The sequence below is a fragment of the Prorops nasuta genome, unplaced genomic scaffold, assembly GCF_024137725.1.
Source record: "Prorops nasuta isolate Cenicafe-Biocafe unplaced genomic scaffold, Cenicafe_Pnas_1.2 PNAS00007, whole genome shotgun sequence".
Taxonomy (NCBI): domain Eukaryota; kingdom Metazoa; phylum Arthropoda; class Insecta; order Hymenoptera; family Bethylidae; genus Prorops; species Prorops nasuta.
In genome coordinates, this window is record NW_027116804.1 from 1,366,517 (window position 1) to 1,385,610 (window position 19,094).

Consider the following 19,094-nt stretch of genomic DNA (forward strand, 5'->3'; position numbering starts at 1 on the left):
AGCTTGTTAAATTCAAGGTGTCAAATCAAAAGAGAGTTTTTTGTGTGAAAGGTACTTCAAAGCTATTTTATTTCAAAACTTTTAAATAGATATTAATCTTTACAAGATAAAATATACATTATATAAAATTAAAGGAATTAATTGAAATGTAAATTGTGGATTTGAATATAATAGTTATACTATATTTACAAATTAGGAAATAAAATATTACTTATAGTCTTTACATCATGTCAATGGATGTTTCCGATAATGAATCCGATTGGTATTCAGATTTATGAAAGCGCAGAAATGCAACCCAACAAAAATAAAACACTAAAGTCACTATACTAATCCGATTTAGTGAATTGTGTCTCAACCGAGTGGACTTAAAGATGACTCAAGGCTAGTCGCATCTGTATATATCTATATAGTGCTGATTATTTTGACAGCTGTCATTTCGAAAATTCGCATGTTTGCAGATTAAGCTGCAGCATTTTAATTGTCTGTCGTAGTATAACATTTTTGTTATTATTTGAATAATTAATTAATTTTATCACGATAAGATTTTTTTCCAAATTGTACGGTTCTAGGTTTTATTTATTTTAAACTTACACTATTTTATAGTACAAATAATTTAAAATAGTTATTTTTAGGAATATTACAATAAGAGTAAAAATATGGAAAGAGAGTTAATACAGATATTTATCCTCTGGAATCAAATAGCTGAAAATGAAGATAGTAATAATTTTTTATTACCCATAAACAGAGAGAGCCACATCAAAATTAACAATTATTTTGAAAATATTTGCTTGCAATATTCTTTAAGTGGTAAGATATATGAGGAATATTGATTATTATATGTAATATGCTGATTAAAATAAGTGACGTGTTTCATCTCAAATTCATACTAATTTATCATTTTTATAGATTTCAAAACACATTTCCGCGTTACAAAAGAAACATTTGAAATGTTAGTTGAAGATATTGGATCGCTTCTATTGGAAAATAGACACATGAATCCTGCTAAGCAAATTGCAGAAACTCTGTGGTTTCTTGGTAATCAAGAAGTTTACAGGTTTGTTGGAATTATATGGATATTTACTAAACAGGGTATCTGATTAATTTGTGCCAACATTAGAGCAATATTTAAATATTTTCTTTAGCAATGACAAGCTTTACACAATTTATTTATATCTATACTGAGTTGCATTTAAATTATGCAGACTCTAGGCCTAAATAAACTGTTGTGTAAATAAATTTTAGTATTATCTAATAAATTTAAGAAATATCAGTTATTGCTAATTTAAAAATCTAAATACTGTTTTGTAGATGCGACATCTAAGTCAGATACCCTGTATAATTTAAATTTGTATTAAAAAGTAACTTGTTTTTATCCAGATCTGTAGCAGATCGTTTTGGGATGAGTAAAGACACAGTTTGGAATGTGGTTTTTAATGTTTGTTTTGCTCTAGAAAGCAATATTAGAAAGTATATGAAATGGCCTCACCGTAATCAACTATTACAAATTGAGGAAAGATTTCGCGCCATTTGTAATTTCCCAGGAGTAGTGGGTGCAATTGATGGTACCCATATACCAATAAGTGCTCCGACTCAATATAGTAATAGTTATATTAATAGGAAGGGATTTCACTCCATTCATCTGCAGAGTATTTGCGATCACAAATTGCGGTTTATAGATGTCTATACTGGAATGTGCGGCAGCGTGAATGATGCAAGAGTATGGCGTTTAAGCGACATAAGGGAATTAATAAACCAAGATTCTCAGAGATACTTTCCCAACAATACTCATATAATAGGAGATTCAGCATATCCCCTTACACAATATTTGATTAAACCATATTCTGATAATGGACATTTAAATGAAATCCAAATAAATTTTAACAGAAAATTATCAGCTACACGTATGACCATTGAAAGAGCGTTTGGTATTTTAAAAGGAAGATTTCGGAAACTAAAATTCATATATATGTACCGAACAGATATGATTCCACTTGTAATTTTATGTTGCTGTATTCTTCATAATATTTGCATAAACAATGATGACGAGCCATTTAATATTGAGGAAGTTGAAGATGATGAAGACGAAGATAATAATGATTACAATTTTATAGATGCTGCGGATAAAAGAGATATTATCTCTCGCTTGATATAATATGAATGCAGAATACATATATATCTTTTTGTTTATAACTTAAAGTAAACATTTCTTGATATGTGGAAGAACTGATATTATTACATATCGTATAATTATATAAACCATGATTATATTATGGAATACAGATATGAAATTATTTGTGAATACTTTTTAATTTTTCATATTTTTTCAAAAGAATAAATACCTTTTAATATAAGTAAAATTACTTTATTACCCTTTGTATCTTTTAAAAAATAATTTATGCATGTTATAAAGGAACTAAATTGAGAACAATGAAACATTAGTAATAAATGAATAAAATACTAACAAACTTAACGATACATACTTTTTTCATAACTAAAATAAAAATTATAGGTTATAAATTAAAGCTTTTTCATCATTACCAAACGTAGTAACTATAACATAATACTATTTTTATCACAATGACGTTTTTCTTTAAATCATCTTAATCTTAGTCAGTCAAATAAAATTTTTAATTCCCTGAAAATAAAAAAACCAATCATGACATAATTAATATTTCATTTTATACTTTAGAATTCTATAAGAAACAAGTCCAAAATTACGAATATACTACTAAAATGAACAATTAAAAGTATAATAAAGTTAATTCTATAGCAGCCGCTTCATTCAATGTAATTAATCGGTATATACAGTATAAAAAGTAGTACATTTTCATTATTTTCAAAGAAATTACTAACATGCTTACTATCTGCTACTTTTACTATACGTAAAGTACTTTAAGCAGTAAATGCTCTTTATTAAAGTGCTTTTCTACAAAATACAATTATTTAATTACTACTTTTTACATATTATTTATCATTGGATCACAAGTACCTATATTGTTAATTGTGAAAATAAGATTAATTTAATTTCACTGAATTCTAAAATCTCTCTAATGACTGTTTAAATTAAAGATACATTACTTATTATTTTACCAAAATCCATTTTCAATTATAATACAAGTTAGCTGTAAATTGTCTCTTACCTTCATATTTTATTTTTCTACATATTTTTCTAATATGTTCAAAAATTTTTCCTGCATAACCATCCTTTCTTTGTGGTGTTTTTCATTTTGATCAAATAATTTTGAGTATGGCGAAGCTCTCTCATTTTTACCTTTTGCATTTCGCCTTATTATACCGGACATCCCTAGTTGACTGCTTTTTTCAAACTGCTCTTCTGAACATCCATCAAAGGTATTCATCTGAAAGCCTTTGCTACAGGAAGCAATTGATAATGGGCTTATTTCAGGCAAAGGTTGTAATAAGTCTTTCAACGCATCAAAATATTCCTAATACACTGGTGAGCCTCCAGTTTGCTTTCGAGCATCATTAATTGCTCTACATTTTATTTTTAAGTTTTTCCATTTTAAGCTACATTGATTTGCATCAATCGTGTAACCTTTATCTTTAAAATGTTTACTTATTAGAATCCAAAATTTCTTTTCTATTGTCTTCTTTTTATAAACAAGTGGAATATTTTGTCTAATTTCGTCAATTAGTAGTTTTATTGTTTGTGGAGTCCATTGAAATCTAGTTGATTGTGATGGTAAATCTATAAATAAAACCATTCCTCTAAGTTATGATTTTTCGATGCTTATGACATATAAATTGTAAAGTATTCAATGAAATTAATGTTTTATGGCTGGGTATCTATTAATTTCCATGCCAACAAGAATTTTAATTTTGCATCAGTATATAATCTACTTACTTTTTTCGTCCAAATCATCTATTTCCATTTTCAAAATTTGACCACACCAAACTAGGTAAGACTGACAAGAATGCCGACTATTGCCGACTGACAAATGACGAAACGAAGGTGTGACAGGCGACTAAAGCTAAGTCAAGTTCGCTGATCGCTCGGTTAGACACAATTCACTAAATCGGATTAGTATAGTGACTTTAGTGTTTTATTTTTGTTGGGTTGCATTTCTGCGCTTTCATAAATCTGATTACCAATCGGATTCATTATCGGAAACACCCAATATTTATACGTATATTTGAAATATTATGCTAGTTATTGAACATATTTTATATATTTTCAGGTTCATAAACTACCAATTAAAATGGATTATAATAAATTAGAGCTACTATTGGATTTGTTTTGTACATCAAGTTCCAGCAGTGATGATAGTGATGACGAAGAGATGCATATTGCATTCAATGTCAACGAATGTAGGATAAGGAAACCTAGGGTAAAAAATTTTATTGAAAATGTAATCCAAGCTTATGATAATGAATAGTTTAAAAGGAACTTTCGGTATGATAAAGATAAGATAAATGTACAATGTTAGTTTTTCATTCAATGTACTTTTTGGTTTTCAGAATGGGTCGTACAACTTTTTATTTTTTATTAAATACAATAAAACCATATTTAGAAAATGCACAAAATAGTTCGTCAGCTATTTCATCAGAAAAACAGCTATTTATAGCTTTATACGTATTAGGTACCCCAGATTCATACAGGTAAAAAATTTATATTCAAGCATTATATACTATTTATAAACTTAATACGATGCAGAAGGAGAATATATTAAATATATATTTTTTACTCTTTAAATAGATCAGTTGTGACTAAATTTGATGTTGGGAACGCTACAGCTTGGAGAGCAGTGAAAAGAGTGGTTAAAGCTTTATGTCAGCTACGTAATCATTTCATCCATTGGCCAAAACTGGAAGAAGCAGAGACTACTAGCAGAATAATTGAATAAAAGTACTCATTTCCAGGAGTACTTGGAATAATGGATGGAACTCATATAAGGATTGCAGCTCCAAAAGAAAATGCATTAGCTTATATAAATAGAAAAGGATACCATTCTATACAACTGCAGGTATAAAAAATTGTAAGATTATTGTTTTCAGTTCTTCAGGAAGATTTTTTTATTTACAGATCGTTTGTAATGAAAATAGGGAATTCGTTCATTGCTTTGCTGGAATGCCAGGATCAGTACATGATATGAGAGTATTTAAATACTCTGGAATTCAACAAAAATGCTCTGAAGAATATTTTTATAATAAATGTCTAATAGCAGATTCTGCTTACACCATCCAAAAATATGTAATAGTTCCATATAAAGACAATGGGCATTTATCAAGACAAGAAATTGAATACAATTTGAAGCTTTCTCGTAGTCGAATGGTCGTGGAACGATCCATAGGATTATTAAAGGGAAGATGGAGATATTTGTTGGATAAGCTACCAATGAGGAGGACGGATTTGATTCCATATTATATTGTAGCATGTTGTGTTCTTCATAACATTTGTCTTCTGAGACAAGATATACGGCCGTATTCATAGTCGGTCCTTAAGGAGCTCCTTAGATTAAGGACGCCTTATTCACTAGGCAAGGAATGAACCAATCACAATGGGAATAGCGATGACTCTTTCATTGTGATTGGTTGATTGTTTTATGCTACAGTCGGCTCAATACTACTTTAGTATACTTTAATTAGATATAGATATAATTTTTTGCTTCCTTATTTTAAGGAAGGTCTGAGGCTTCCTTGAGGATGTGATTCCTTTACTTACAATTTTTTATGCCGTTTGGTTGGCTGCATTGGTATATAGGCATAATTTGCTATAGTATATTACTGTTATACAGTGTGTGTCATAGCTGACAGCCACTGACAGCTGTCAAATGGTGCGGTTAACCTTTATTTTCGAATCGTAAACAAGAATAATATTTTCGGAAAACGATTGCGGAAAAGAAGAAAGGATTTTAGTAAATAACGGAGAAAGAAAAATATATCAAATGAGTATTAATTAATATCAAAACATAAAAATTATTGTAAATTTTTAAGGAAATATACTTTTTGATTATTTTATTTTTGTTACAGGTGAAATTCTGTTCCTGATGAGTTTCAATTAAGGAAAAAAGTACTTATAGACCAATAAATGAAAAAGCATTAAATTATAAAGCATTTCTGTGTAGTCCAGTCATTTCAATAATTTAGACATAATGTTATAACAGTGAATGTGTAAGCGATTGGTGTATATACAACCAAGTTTTATTGTAAATTAGTAATGATGTACGTTAATGTTTTGATTGCTACTTTTATAAATTAAAACTAGTTCAAGTAACCTAATATTTATATTTCTTCCCTTATTCCAAATTCTATATACACATAGTACGTAATTGCATATTCTCATATTAGTCATATATTCTTTAAATTACTAACAAAATTACTACAATTTTATATTTGTAGGGCATAACTGTTTCTTGCAATGATTTTTATTATTCGATCAATGTAAGACAAGTTGCATTGGGTTTCTGCTAATGTTTTATTGATCCACCACATCCTTCCACATCTTGTGTGACATTTATTTGGCTCTGTTGCACTATTTTCTTCTAGTCTATAACATATAACATTAATTTTCTAATCATTTATACATACACACAGATCTGATAATACTGCTGATCTGCAATTATTTTTGTAATAGCTGAAATGATTGTTAAACCATTATCTTCTTTAATTTGTAAAATGGACATTTGAATGATACTATTAAAATTTGTCATCTTTTCTGCGAGATATGTTCTCATAATACTTGTGAAAATAAAGTTCTTTAAAAGGTATTTGTATACTGCTGAGTTCATCTTGTTTTTAGCTTCAAATAGTTTTCCCACTACACGCATAGATATCCATTTTGAATATAGAATACTTATTTCAGTACATCTATTATGATGTTGTTAGGATTGATAGAAAGACATATCAATTCTTTGAAAATGATATAATATATATCTAGTAAAAAGATAAATTAAGATTTTAGAACAAATGAATTTCACATACAAATAGAAGTAACAAAATATGTATCATATATTGAGGATGGATATCCAAATGTGAAGTTGGATAATTATTTGAAGCTAAAAACAAGAAGCATTCAGCAGTACATTTAAATGTATTGGAGAACAACATCCTCTCAAATGTAAAGAGAAGATATCCTATGGAAGAGGTGCCAAACATTATAAGCACAATATTCAAGTGTCCATTTTTCAAATTTAACAGAACAATGGTTTACCAATCATCTTAATATTTATAAAATCAGTTAGTTAATAGAATAGCCATATCCAAGTGTATTTAAAAATAGCACAAAAATATTGGTATATGTTGAAAACTTGAAAAAGGGATTAACAAGGAAAATAGATGTCATACAAGATGTGTGGAAAGATGTGGTGGATCAATTAGCCATTTGCAGAAACCCTTTGCAATTTGTCTTACATTGATCGAATAATAAAAATCATTGCAACAAACAGTTATGCTCTACAAATATAAAATTATGGTAATTTTATTAGTAAATTAAAGAATATCTGACTAATATGAGAATATGTAATTACGTACTATGTGTATTGTGACGTGGCCAATCCTACGTGGTTGGATGGCGTCACAAACTTAAGGGCTAGAACCCTCCTCTCGCTATCGGTTGCTCCCTCGAGTGTAACTATTGTAAAAACTAGACTAGAGGTCGACAAATAAGCCATTTTAATGAGCATGTTAGACTAAGCTTTTCAGCCCAAGGTCGGGGGGGAGACTCCAGGATCGCTGCGGAATCCCGCCACCACTAAAGGTCAGAGGTTCATTTAGCCATTATACGACTTTTGTTTATCACGTCACCAGGTGGTGATATGTAGTCATCTATCTCGAGTTGCACTTTTTGGCTTTCTTCTCACGCATTATGCCTTTTATAATCTGTAATCGCTTGTACGGCGTGTCGACCGGAGTGGGGGCCTTGCCTCTCCGCTCTCCTACCCCCTTGACACCTCTAGGGAAAACCACCCCACCCTCCAGGGCCTCAGGAACGGACCACGCAGCTTCGCCCTCTCGCTTTCCGGACTCCCGATAGTCGTCGCCTCCCAACTCAACCAGATTGGGGCTAAAAGGGAAGCTCTATAGGTCGCTGCGCTATGCCAACTAAGCCTGAGTTAACATAAATTACTCAGAACGTAAAGAAGGATCATATCCGGATGGAGTAATTATCGCCTAACCGCCCTCGCGGAGAACATCTATCGACAAGGAATTACGAAGCAGTCTCAGCTCAAATCCATCGCTACCGCTGCCGCCAACAACAATATTTGGAGTCGTTCAGAACGGAACTTCCGCCTGACGACGGAAAATAAGAGAAAAGAGCTAGAGAAGAGGATAGCCTAGCCTCGCGGATCCTCGTGACTCTTCGATAATGCGATCGTTATCCGAGCCTAGTAATGACTAGGTGGGGATGATCGAGAGGTACCGAGATCCCTGTACCGCTACGGCAGTCGAAATTTGGCCCTGGTTGGAATCTGAAGTGAATCTGGAGCTCTCCGAACCTGACCTGTGGCCGTCCCCAGGAGCCGGGTGGGATCTATCGGACCAACATTGTCTTGAGGAAAAGCTGCCGTATGCGAGAGGAAGAGCTTGAGTTGACGAATCAGGAAAATTGAGCGGATCGGTGAGTGCCTCCCTCGGGTCGACCATGCCAGTAAATGCCTAACTTGCCTTATATCGAGCCATTTTCAGTAGTGGCCAGAAAGCCTTTAATTTGAGTTTTGCGTATGATCATATGGCCAGGAATTTGATACCGATAACTTGAAGGATTAGTTAAGTAGAATGTTGGGAAGTAAGCTGGAGAAAAACGAAGTATTTTCCTTATTATTTTAGTTATTTATCGTTGGCGGTGTCGCGCGTCGAGGCCTGCCTGTTGTAGGCTCGGCATAATTTTCAATATCTTTATAGAGTCTTGCCGGGACGAGATTGCCCGAGTTTTGTATCGTTTAACGGATTGATAGCCCAAGATTGAGTGTCGCCGGGCATCAATTTCGTTTTCAAGCTCACTTTCATCTTGAAGAATATGTTCTCCGCTTTTGAGGCGTGTGAGATGGTTAGAGTTCTGTTTGATTAAATATTCGCGTATATTAGTTTGTCGGTATAGGTACTGGCCGTGATCGTAGGCAATATTCACCACCTTTTTCTCTAAAGTGAGTTGTATCCTCTTCATGTACCTCTACCTGACGCTTGTAATCCGTTGAGAATTTATCATAAGGTGTAATAGAAAGTGGCGGGCCAATCGATTTACGAATTTCGACTTTTAGCTCTTACGATTTAAATCTGAGGTGTTATCGATCGTTGTAAATAGCTTATTTGGTGAATAAACCTCAGAGTTTTCCTAGGTAAATCATGACTGGTCCTTTATTCGTATTTTCCCTCTTTGGTTAAGGATTATCGTCCCCGCCTTATCGAAAGCCTCTCCTAACCAGACCCCTCTCCATTATCCAGATCGGGACCGAGCTAGCCCAGCATTTTGGGGAAAATATCGCTATATCGAACAGATGAAGGATGCCGAGAGTAACGTAATATAGAGAAAACTGGTCTATGTGGACCTGGCGCCCAACCTACCGTTCATAGAGTTGATTTAGAGCATTTGGAGAAAGACATAGGCATCATCGCGTATAGGTTTTTGGCTGTATCGTATCGCTCCCCAAATAACCTTTCGTAGAGTAAGCCGTATTTTGCTCTACGCGGCGAGTTTTATCCACTAGGGATTTTTGCCGCGTAACAGTATATAGAATTTGGATTAAGGAAAGAAATATAAATGATAGGTTAATTGAACTAGTTCTAATTTATAAAAGTAGCAATCAAAACATTATCGTACATCATTACCAATTTACACAATAAAACTTGATTGTATATACACCAATCGCTTACACATTCACTGTTATAACATTATGTCTAAATTATTGAAATGACTGGGCTACACAGAAATGCTTTATAATTTAATGCTTTTTCATTTATTGATCTATAAGTACTTTTTTCCTTCATTGAAACTCATCAGAAACAGGATTTCATCTGTTACAAAAATAAAATAATCAAAAAGTATATTTCCTTAAAAATTTACAATAATTTTCATGTTTTGTTATTAATTAATACTCATCTGATGTTTTTTCTTCTCTGTTATTTACTAAAATCCTTTCTTCTTTTCCGCAATCGTTTTCCGAAAATATTATTCTTGTTTACAATTAAAAATTAAGGTTAACCGCGCCATTTGACAGCTAAGGACTAACTCCATTTTGCTACAGTTAAAATTCCCTAGATAAGGAGTCCTTAATCTAAGGAGCTCCTTAAGGACCGACTATGAATACGGCCGATAGATATCGAAATTCCAGTTTTATTAAATGATGGCTTAGAAGATCTTGGACCTTTAACCGTTTCTCCAGAACAACATCAAGCAGGAATCAACAGAAGAAATGAAATTAAAGATTATCTTGCTAACATACCAAATGATAGATTCATGTAAAACTGCTTTAATTGTATTTTATACTAGAATATATATATACATATTAAGAAGTATGAATGTTAACAGATTATATCTGGACAAATGTCAGTTCCTGCAATTTTACATAATAGTTTCTCTGTTAAATTCCTATACTACATTATACTTTAAATGTCCATGAATCAAATTTGATATTGTACAATGACCGGCATATATGTATGGCGTCCCTTGATGCATTTAGGAACCACGTTATAAAGTCCCTCACCATCAGTAGCTCAAGACGGAAAGCCCAAGTTAGCATACATTGTAGATTAAAGAAACTTTAAATTTTATTGTTCGAAGATCATTTAATGTAAATTGTATGCTAACTCGCGATTTCCGTTTTGAGCAGCCCACTCAGCGTTGCCAAGTCCGCCATGTTGGAAGATACTACGCTCTATAGTTTGTTGGCGAGAATTGAATATACCACGCAAAATGTATAGTAAGTGTGATTCACAGAGAAGAAACGAAGTATAGTGTTTTAGGTATAATAAGCTCTCAGTGCTTTCGGACGTGTTTTGGCCATTAATCTTGCGACTCTTGCGTCGCGGCGAGGTGCAGTTAGAATCAGAGGGGCGAGGGGATTTCTAGGGAGTTTGTACGTAGCTGTCAAATGGCGCGATTAACCCTCAATTTTGTATCATCAACAAAAATAATATTTTCGGAAAACGATTGTGGAAAAGAAGGAAGGATTTTAATAAATAACAGAGAAGACAAAATATATCAGATGAGTATAAATTAATAAAAAAAATGAAAATTATTGTGAATTTTTAAGAAAATATACTTTGTGGTTATTTTATTTTTGTTACAGTTGAAATCCGGTTATGATGACTTTCAATTAAGGAAAAAAGTAATTACGGACCAATAAATGAAAATGTATTAATACATTAAGCATTTCTGTACGGCCCAGTCATTTCAATAAGTGTGACTTAATGTTATAATAGTGAATGTGTAAGCGATTAGTGCATATACAACAAACTCTTATTGTAAATTTAATAATCTTGTATGACAATGTTTTAATTGCTATTATTTTAAATTAAAGCTAGTTTAATTAACATATTTTTATTTCATCGCTTTCTCAAAATTCTAAACACACATGGTAATTACCTATTCTTGTAGTAGTCATATATTCGTTAAATTACATACAAAATTACAACTGTTTTATATTTGTAAAGCATAGCTGTTTGTTGCAATGATTTTTATTATTCAATGTGAGACAAATCGCATTTTGTTTAGGTAAATGTCTTATTTATCAGCCACATCCTTCCATATCTTATGTTACATTTATTTGCCTTGTTAGTTCTTTCTTTTAGTTTTCAAAATATACGATTAATTTTTTGCTCTTTTTATATACACTCAGATATAGCTATTCTATTGACTAATTAATCTTATAAATGTCAAGATGATTGGTAAACCATTGTTCTAATAAAGTTGAAGAATGGACACTTGAATTATTTTACTTATAATGTTTGGCATCTCTTCCATAGGATATCTCCTCTTTAAATTTGAGAGGATTTTGTTCTCCAATACATTTAAGGATGCTGCTGAATTTATCTTGCTTTTAGCTTCAAATAATTCACATTTGGATATCCTTCCTCAATATATAATACATATTTTGTTAGTCCTATTTGTTTGTGAAATTTATCTGTTCTAAAACCTTAATTAATCCAGTTACTAGATATATAATATATCATTTTCAAAGAATTGATATCTATCTATCAATCTTAACAATACCATAATAGATGTAATGAAATATGTATTCTATATTCAAAATAGATATTCATGCGTGTAGTTGGAAAACTATTTAAAGCTGAAAACAAGATGAACTCAGCAGTATACATATACCTTTTAAAGAACTTTATCTTCACAAATATTATCAGAACATATCTCGCAGAAAAGTTGCCAAATTTTAATAGCATCATTCAAATGTCCATTTTACAAATTAAACAAGATAATGGTTTAACCATCATTTCAACAATTACAAAAATAATTGCAGATCAGCAGTATTATTAGATCTGTGTGTATGTATAAATGATTAGAAAATTAATGTTATATGATATAGACTGGAAGAAAATAGTGCAACGGAGCCAAATAAATGTCGCATAAGATATGGAAGGGAGTGGCGGATAAATAAGACATTTACCTAAACAAAATGCGATTTGTCTCTCATTGAATAATAAAAATCATTGCAACAAACAGCTATGCTTTACAAATATAAAACAGTTGTAATTTTGTATGTAATTTAACGAATATATGACTACTACAAGAATAGGTAATTACCATGTGTGTTTAGAATTTTGAGAAAGGGATGAAATAAAAATATGTTAATTAAACTAGCTTTAATTTATAATAATAGCAATTAAAACATTGTCATTCAAGATTATTAACTTTACAATAAGAGTTTGTTGTATATGCACTAATCGCTTACACATTCACTATTATAACATTAAGTCACAATTATTGAAATGACTGGGCCATACAGAGAAGTGCTTCATGTTTTAATACTTTTTCATTTATTAGTCTATAATTACTTTTTTCCTTAAATGAAAGTCATCATAACCGGATTTCAACTGTAACAAAAATAAAATAACCACAAAGTATATTTTCTTAAAAATTCACAATAATTTTCATTTTTTTTATTAATTTATACTCATCTGATATATTTTGTCTTCTCTGTTATTTATTAAAATCCTTCCTTCTTTTCCACAATCGTTTTCCGAAAATATTATTTTTGTTGATGATATAAAATTGAGGGTTAATCGCGCCATTTGACAGCTACGGACAAACTCCCTAAAAATCCCCTCGCCCCTCTGATTCTAACTTCATCTCGTCAAGACTCAAGATTAATGGCCAAAACGTAGTATCCCGCAAGGACAGAAACTGTAGCGTAGGATCCCGCAGTGAACAGAAACTATAGCGTAGGATCCCGCAGGGAACAGAAACTGTAGCGTAGTATCCTAAGGATACTACGCTATAGGAAAATTATACTACGGTAGTATAATTATACTACACTTGGCAACGCTGAGCCCACTGACACTTCGATGTAAAGTGAGGACTGTTGATGTCGCTTGCCACAACGAGGCGCTACGTGTGAGTCGGGCCGGTATATATATAGCTATATTATTGTAGTAGCATAGCTGTACCAGAGATGAAACGGGAGATTGCTCATGCGAGGTCCCGAGGCAATCCCTACCGGTAGGCGGCGCTGGTGTTGGCAAACGCGTGTCTCAGCCCTCAGCAAGGTTGCCAAGTGTAGTACTTTCGGTACCACCGTAGTACCCAAAAGCGACATATCCTATAGCGTAGTACTATTTTGGGTACTACGCTATAGTCGCTGCTGATACTACTGGTCGGCGGAAATACGTCAGAGGGTAGAGACTGTAGAGGGACCGCAATATAGAAATTTCTAATTACTAATTTCAAAATACATAATGCATGGTCCGTGAGCCAAGACAAATGTTAGTATTATTGTATCGTACATACATACCGCAAGTTATAAAGTAATATAAAGAAATAAAGTGACAGTTTTAATCTTACTGACAGCTGATATACTGATGGTATAAGTGAATAAATAAAGTGACGAAATTTGTAAAATGTACATAAAAATAATTTTTAAAAGTATATAAAGGACTGAACATTTTAGATAAGTATAACAATAAATTTTATAATATAAAATGTAAGATATAAATATTTTGTGGTACTTTGTGGGATTTTATTTCAGATTAAATTATAGTAATGTGTTTACTATGTCACTGTGCTGAGGATGGAGCTATGCGGATTTTCAAAATTAAAATAAAGGAATAGACTAAACATAATGTGGTTATTATGTCATCGTTGAGATTCAAACTATGTTAATTGAAACGGATAATAAAATAAATGAGTGAAAAAACTGGGTAAATACAATAATAAATAAAGAAGCTGACAAATTAGATATATAATATAAAATGTAAGATATTTTATAGTACTTTCTGGGATTTTATTTCAGATTAAATTATAGTAATGTGTTTACTATGTCACTACTGAGGATGGAGCTATGTGGATTGAACATTAAAATGAAAGGAATAGATTCACCATATAATGGTTACTGTGTCATCGCTGAGGATCAAACTGTGTTAATTGAGATGAATATTAAAATAAACAAGTCAACACATTGGGTAAATACGATACAAATAAAGAAGCTGACAGATTACATTTGTAATTTCAAATGTAAGATTTTAAATAGTACTTTTTGGGATTTTGTTTCAGATTAAATTATTGTAAAGTGTTTACTATGTCAATGCTGAGAATGGAGCTATGTGGATTGAACATTAAAACAAAAAGAATAGATTCACCATAATGTTATTTCTGTGTCATCGCTGATGAGGATCAAACTGTGTTAATTGAGACAGATATTAAAATAAATGAGTCAGCAATTTAGGTAAATGCAATAATAAATAAAGAAAATGACAGAATAGATATATAATATAAAATGTAAGATGTTTTATAGTACTTTGTGGGATTTTGTTTCAGATTAAATTATAGTAATGTACGTGTGTTTACTGTATCACTGCTGAGGATGAAGTTATGTGGATCGAACATTAAAAAAAAAGAATAGATTCACCATAATGTGGTTACTGTGTCATCGCTGAGGATCAAATTGTGATAATTGAGATGAATATTAAAATAAAGAAGCTGACAGATTAGATATATAATATAACATGTTAGATATTTTACAGTACTTTGTGGGATTTTATTTAAAGTTAATATATGTAAAATAAAATTTTTGTTTTCTTTTTACAATTGTATCTATATTAATTACTATATGTTGCAATCTCTTAAAATTAAGCCTCTGCTTTTATTAGCAAACTAATAGTTCCACACGGCAGTGATGCCAGAATCAAGCTTTTAGCAACAAAAATGAAGATAAGCGCTAGCCAGCAGGAGTATAGAAAATTTAAAGGGAAGCGGTACAAACACAACTATGCCTGGAGAGCATAGGTGTGATTTGGACTTCAGGCAACATTGGGTTTAGAAGAAGAGCGACTACCGCTAACCGTGATATTTTTACGTGTTATCCGTGTTTAGTGGTGCTGCGTTTACCTAAAAACTCAAAGCAAATAAAAATGCTTTTCCTAAATTGATTTGTAATATTGATAAAATGGTCAAATGTAGCCATTAATTAATTAGATTTGGTAATAAATACAGAAAATGCGTTTTATTATAACAAATGAGTTGAGGTAAAATAAACTCAATGTTTTTATATTAATCTGTTAACAAATGCATTTTTTTATTTATTATTGAGTCCAATAAATTAATGGTTATTAAAAAAAAAATTCCTTGTAATGAAAAAAAAAATGAAAAAATTTTAAACTTCACCAAGACTCGAACACGAGCCCACCGCATGACAAACGACAACCTTACCACCTGCGCTACAGCGCTCACTTGATGTACGAAGAGCAAAACAGCCTTTTAAAGACTGACTACAATTCTTTCACTAACTCGTCATAAACGATCAAGAATTAGCTGCAATAATAAATACATTTATCTCCACAGCATTATTGCACTAAATTTATTATGTTTTTAATTTGAAGCATACATTTTACATGAAGATACGATACTTTAAGGATGTTCATGCAATACTTTAAATACAAAACTATTCATATGCTGGTTTATCATAGTTATTCGACTACATATAACAAATATTATAATATTACTTAATTAATTTATGATAGTTGAGCATATGAAGTTTTGTATATAGAGTACTGAATGGTTACCCTTAAATTATCATATCTTCATGCAAAATGTATGCTTCAAATTAAAAACAATAAATTTAGTACAATAATGCTATGTAGATAAATGTATTTATTATTACAGCTAATTCTTGATCGTTTATGACGAGTTAGTGAAAGAATTGTAGTCAGTCTTTAAAAGGCTGTTTTGCTCTTGGTACATCAAGTGAGCGCTGTAGCGCAGGCGGTAAGGTTGCCGTTTGTCATGCGGTGGGCTCGTGTTCGAGTCTTGGTGAAGTTTAAAATTTTTTCATTTTTTTTTCATTACAAGGAATTTTTTTTTTAATAACCATTAATTTATTGGACTCAATAATAAATAAAAAAATGCATTTATTAACAGATTAATATAAAAACATTGAGTTTATTTTACCTCAAATCATTTGTTATAATTAACCGCATTTGTTGTATTTATTACCAAATCTAATTAATTAATGGCTACATTTGACCATTTTATCAAAATTAAAAATCAATTTAGGAAAAGCATTTTTATTTTATTTATTCACTTATACCATAAGTACATCAGCTGTCAGATAGATCAAAGCTGTCACTACTCCTTATTTCTTTATTACACTTTATTTTTCCGTATAATAAACATTTGTCTTCGTTCACGCCGTTCACGGTGACAGGCTGTGAATATAATATATATAATTTTTGATATATTACGTTCTGCATTTAAGATGGCTACTGACGTATTTCCGCTGGCAGTATACTTTGTGCAGTCTGCATTCCTTATATCAAAATTCACTTACTATAGAGCGTAGTACTATTCAAGATGGCGGACTTGGCAACCTTGGCCCTCAGGTCCATCTAACCCCTAACGCCATCTATCGGAAGAGACCACGAAGCACGAGCGTTAAGCTTAGAATAGGGTAAAACATATATGCATTGTTGCCAGAAAGCGGAATAAAGAGAGAGCGGAGATATTTTCTCGGACCTCTCTGTCTTTTTCGCTGTTAGCTTCTAGCAGAAGAGTCGAGGCAAAATCTTTCCGTTTCGCTTTGCCGAAAATCTACCAATATTCGATGTCATTTATATTTGCAGGCCAATGCCTTTATACATGATTTTTTCAGCATATTTATTTATCAGCATTGACTTATTTAAATCAATAATAAATTAAGGAAATGCGTATTTGATATATAATAATTATTTTAACTATAATTTCATCGTTATATTTCGCTTATTTCCGTAAAATCTGCATTTCTTTAGATTATTATTGATTATTGTAAGTCAATGGCCATTAAAAAAAATTTAATCTTAAAAAAAAAAAGAAAAGTACCGTTTAGGAATCGAACCCGGACCCACAAATCGCCACGCGATTACCTTACCGCCTAAACCACGAGGCTTCTTCAGTGCACCGTAAACAGATAGTCTTTTTAAGGGCTTGAAATCTTCTTTTAAACCATATAAATAAACGAGCAACCGACAGCTTTATTCATTATTATTCTGTCATAATGGTACACAAATTAAGGAATATTTATATTTTGAATAGTTTTCAAAAGCTTTTCCAATAGCCAAGAACGAAGATAAATAATCAACGCTCGCAGTTTCCGTTCTTGGTTATTGGAAAAGCTTTTGAAAATCTACATTATATAATTATTCTTTAATTTGTGTACCATTATGATAGAATAATAATGAATAAAGCTGTCGGTTGCTCGTTTATTTATATGGTTTAAAAGAAGATTTCAAGCCCTTAAAAAGACTATCTGTTTACGGTGCACTGAAGAAGCCTCGTGGTCTAGGCGGTAAGGTAATCGCGTGGCGATTTGTGGGTCCGGGTTCGATTCCTGAACGGTACTTTTCTTTTTTTTTTAAGATTAAATTTTTTTTAATGGCCATTGACTTACAATAATCAATAATAAACTAAAGAAATTCAGATTTTACGGAAATAAGCGAAATATAACGATGAAATTATAGTTAAAATAATTATTATATATCAAATACGCATTTCCTTAATTTATTATTGATTTAAATAAGTCAATGCTGATAAATAAATATGCTGAAAAAATCATGTATAAAGGCATTGGCCTGCAAATATAAATGACATCGAATATTGGTAGATTTTCGGCAAAGCGAAACGGAAAGATTTTGCCTCGACTCTTCTGCTAGAAACTAACAGCGAGAAAGACAGAGAGGTCCGAGAAAATATCTCCGCTCTCTCTTTATTCCGCTTTCTGGCAACAATGCATATATGTTTTACCCTATTCTAAGCTTAACGCTCGTGCTTCGTGGTCTCTTCCGATAGATTGCGTTAGGGGTTAGATGGACCTGAGACACGCGCGTTTGCTAACACCAGCGCCGCCTACCGGTAGGGATTGCCTCGGGACCTCGCATGAGCAATCTCCCGTTTCATCTCTGGCTGTACATATGTACAGTGACCGGCGTATATGGCTACCACATTTATTTTGATGGCTTTATGAACAGCATACTACCAAGGTAGGTAGAAGGTGCTAAGTTAGCATAAAGTGAGTATAGACTATGTGTTGTATGTACATACACGGTGTCCTAATATTTTTATTCAATTACCCTATCTTCAAGATGCGGGTATTTAATCAAATAAAGTACTGTGAATTATATAATTCAAATATGCTTACATTGCATTAATACATTTTTCTCTGCAACAAGTAAATTTCTATTAGGAAAAAAATTATAATTGCTACATGTGTGCTATTTTTTCAGAAGGAACTTTAGTATATTGAATGAAGGTGATACTTAAATCCTCAGCCAGTATATAGGAATAAAGTATGACAATAAGATAAATTATTTATTTATTGCACGTATCAATATCTTCTGTCGTTTTTATACAATATGGCAACTCGAATATGGCAGATTGTCTGTAAGATTAAAACAATGTTAATGTGCAATAAGATGACTGTATTAGATAAGTACTTTAA

General features: G+C 31.8%; 1 protein-coding gene and 1 pseudogene across 1 annotated transcript; both read left to right on the top strand.

The window, feature by feature from the left end:
• The first annotated feature begins 227 nt into the window (after nucleotides 1–227).
• LOC136775228 (uncharacterized) lies at nucleotides 228–2,152 on the top strand. Its single transcript, XM_066729804.1, has 7 exons — nucleotides 228–262; nucleotides 341–381; nucleotides 543–562; nucleotides 633–807; nucleotides 907–1,054; nucleotides 1,378–1,925; nucleotides 1,980–2,152. The coding sequence occupies exons 1-7, from the start codon at nucleotides 228–230 to the stop codon at nucleotides 2,150–2,152; spliced, it is 1,140 nt and encodes a 379-aa protein (XP_066585901.1).
• A 2,068-nt stretch (nucleotides 2,153–4,220) lies between these two features.
• LOC136775230 (uncharacterized) lies at nucleotides 4,221–5,452 on the top strand (annotated as a pseudogene).
• The last annotated feature ends 13,642 nt before the right edge of the window (nucleotides 5,453–19,094 follow it).

Excerpts from the sequence above, each read along its gene's own strand:
- LOC136775228 (XM_066729804.1), top strand. The coding sequence starts at position 228 with ATGTCAATGGATGTTTCCGATAATGAATCCGATTG. Across the intron at positions 263-340 it reads TCCGATAATGAATCCGATTG|TGAATTGTGTCTCAACCGAG; the intron begins GTATTCAGATTT and ends AATCCGATTTAG. Across the intron at positions 808-906 it reads CTTGCAATATTCTTTAAGTG|ATTTCAAAACACATTTCCGC; the intron begins GTAAGATATATG and ends TCATTTTTATAG.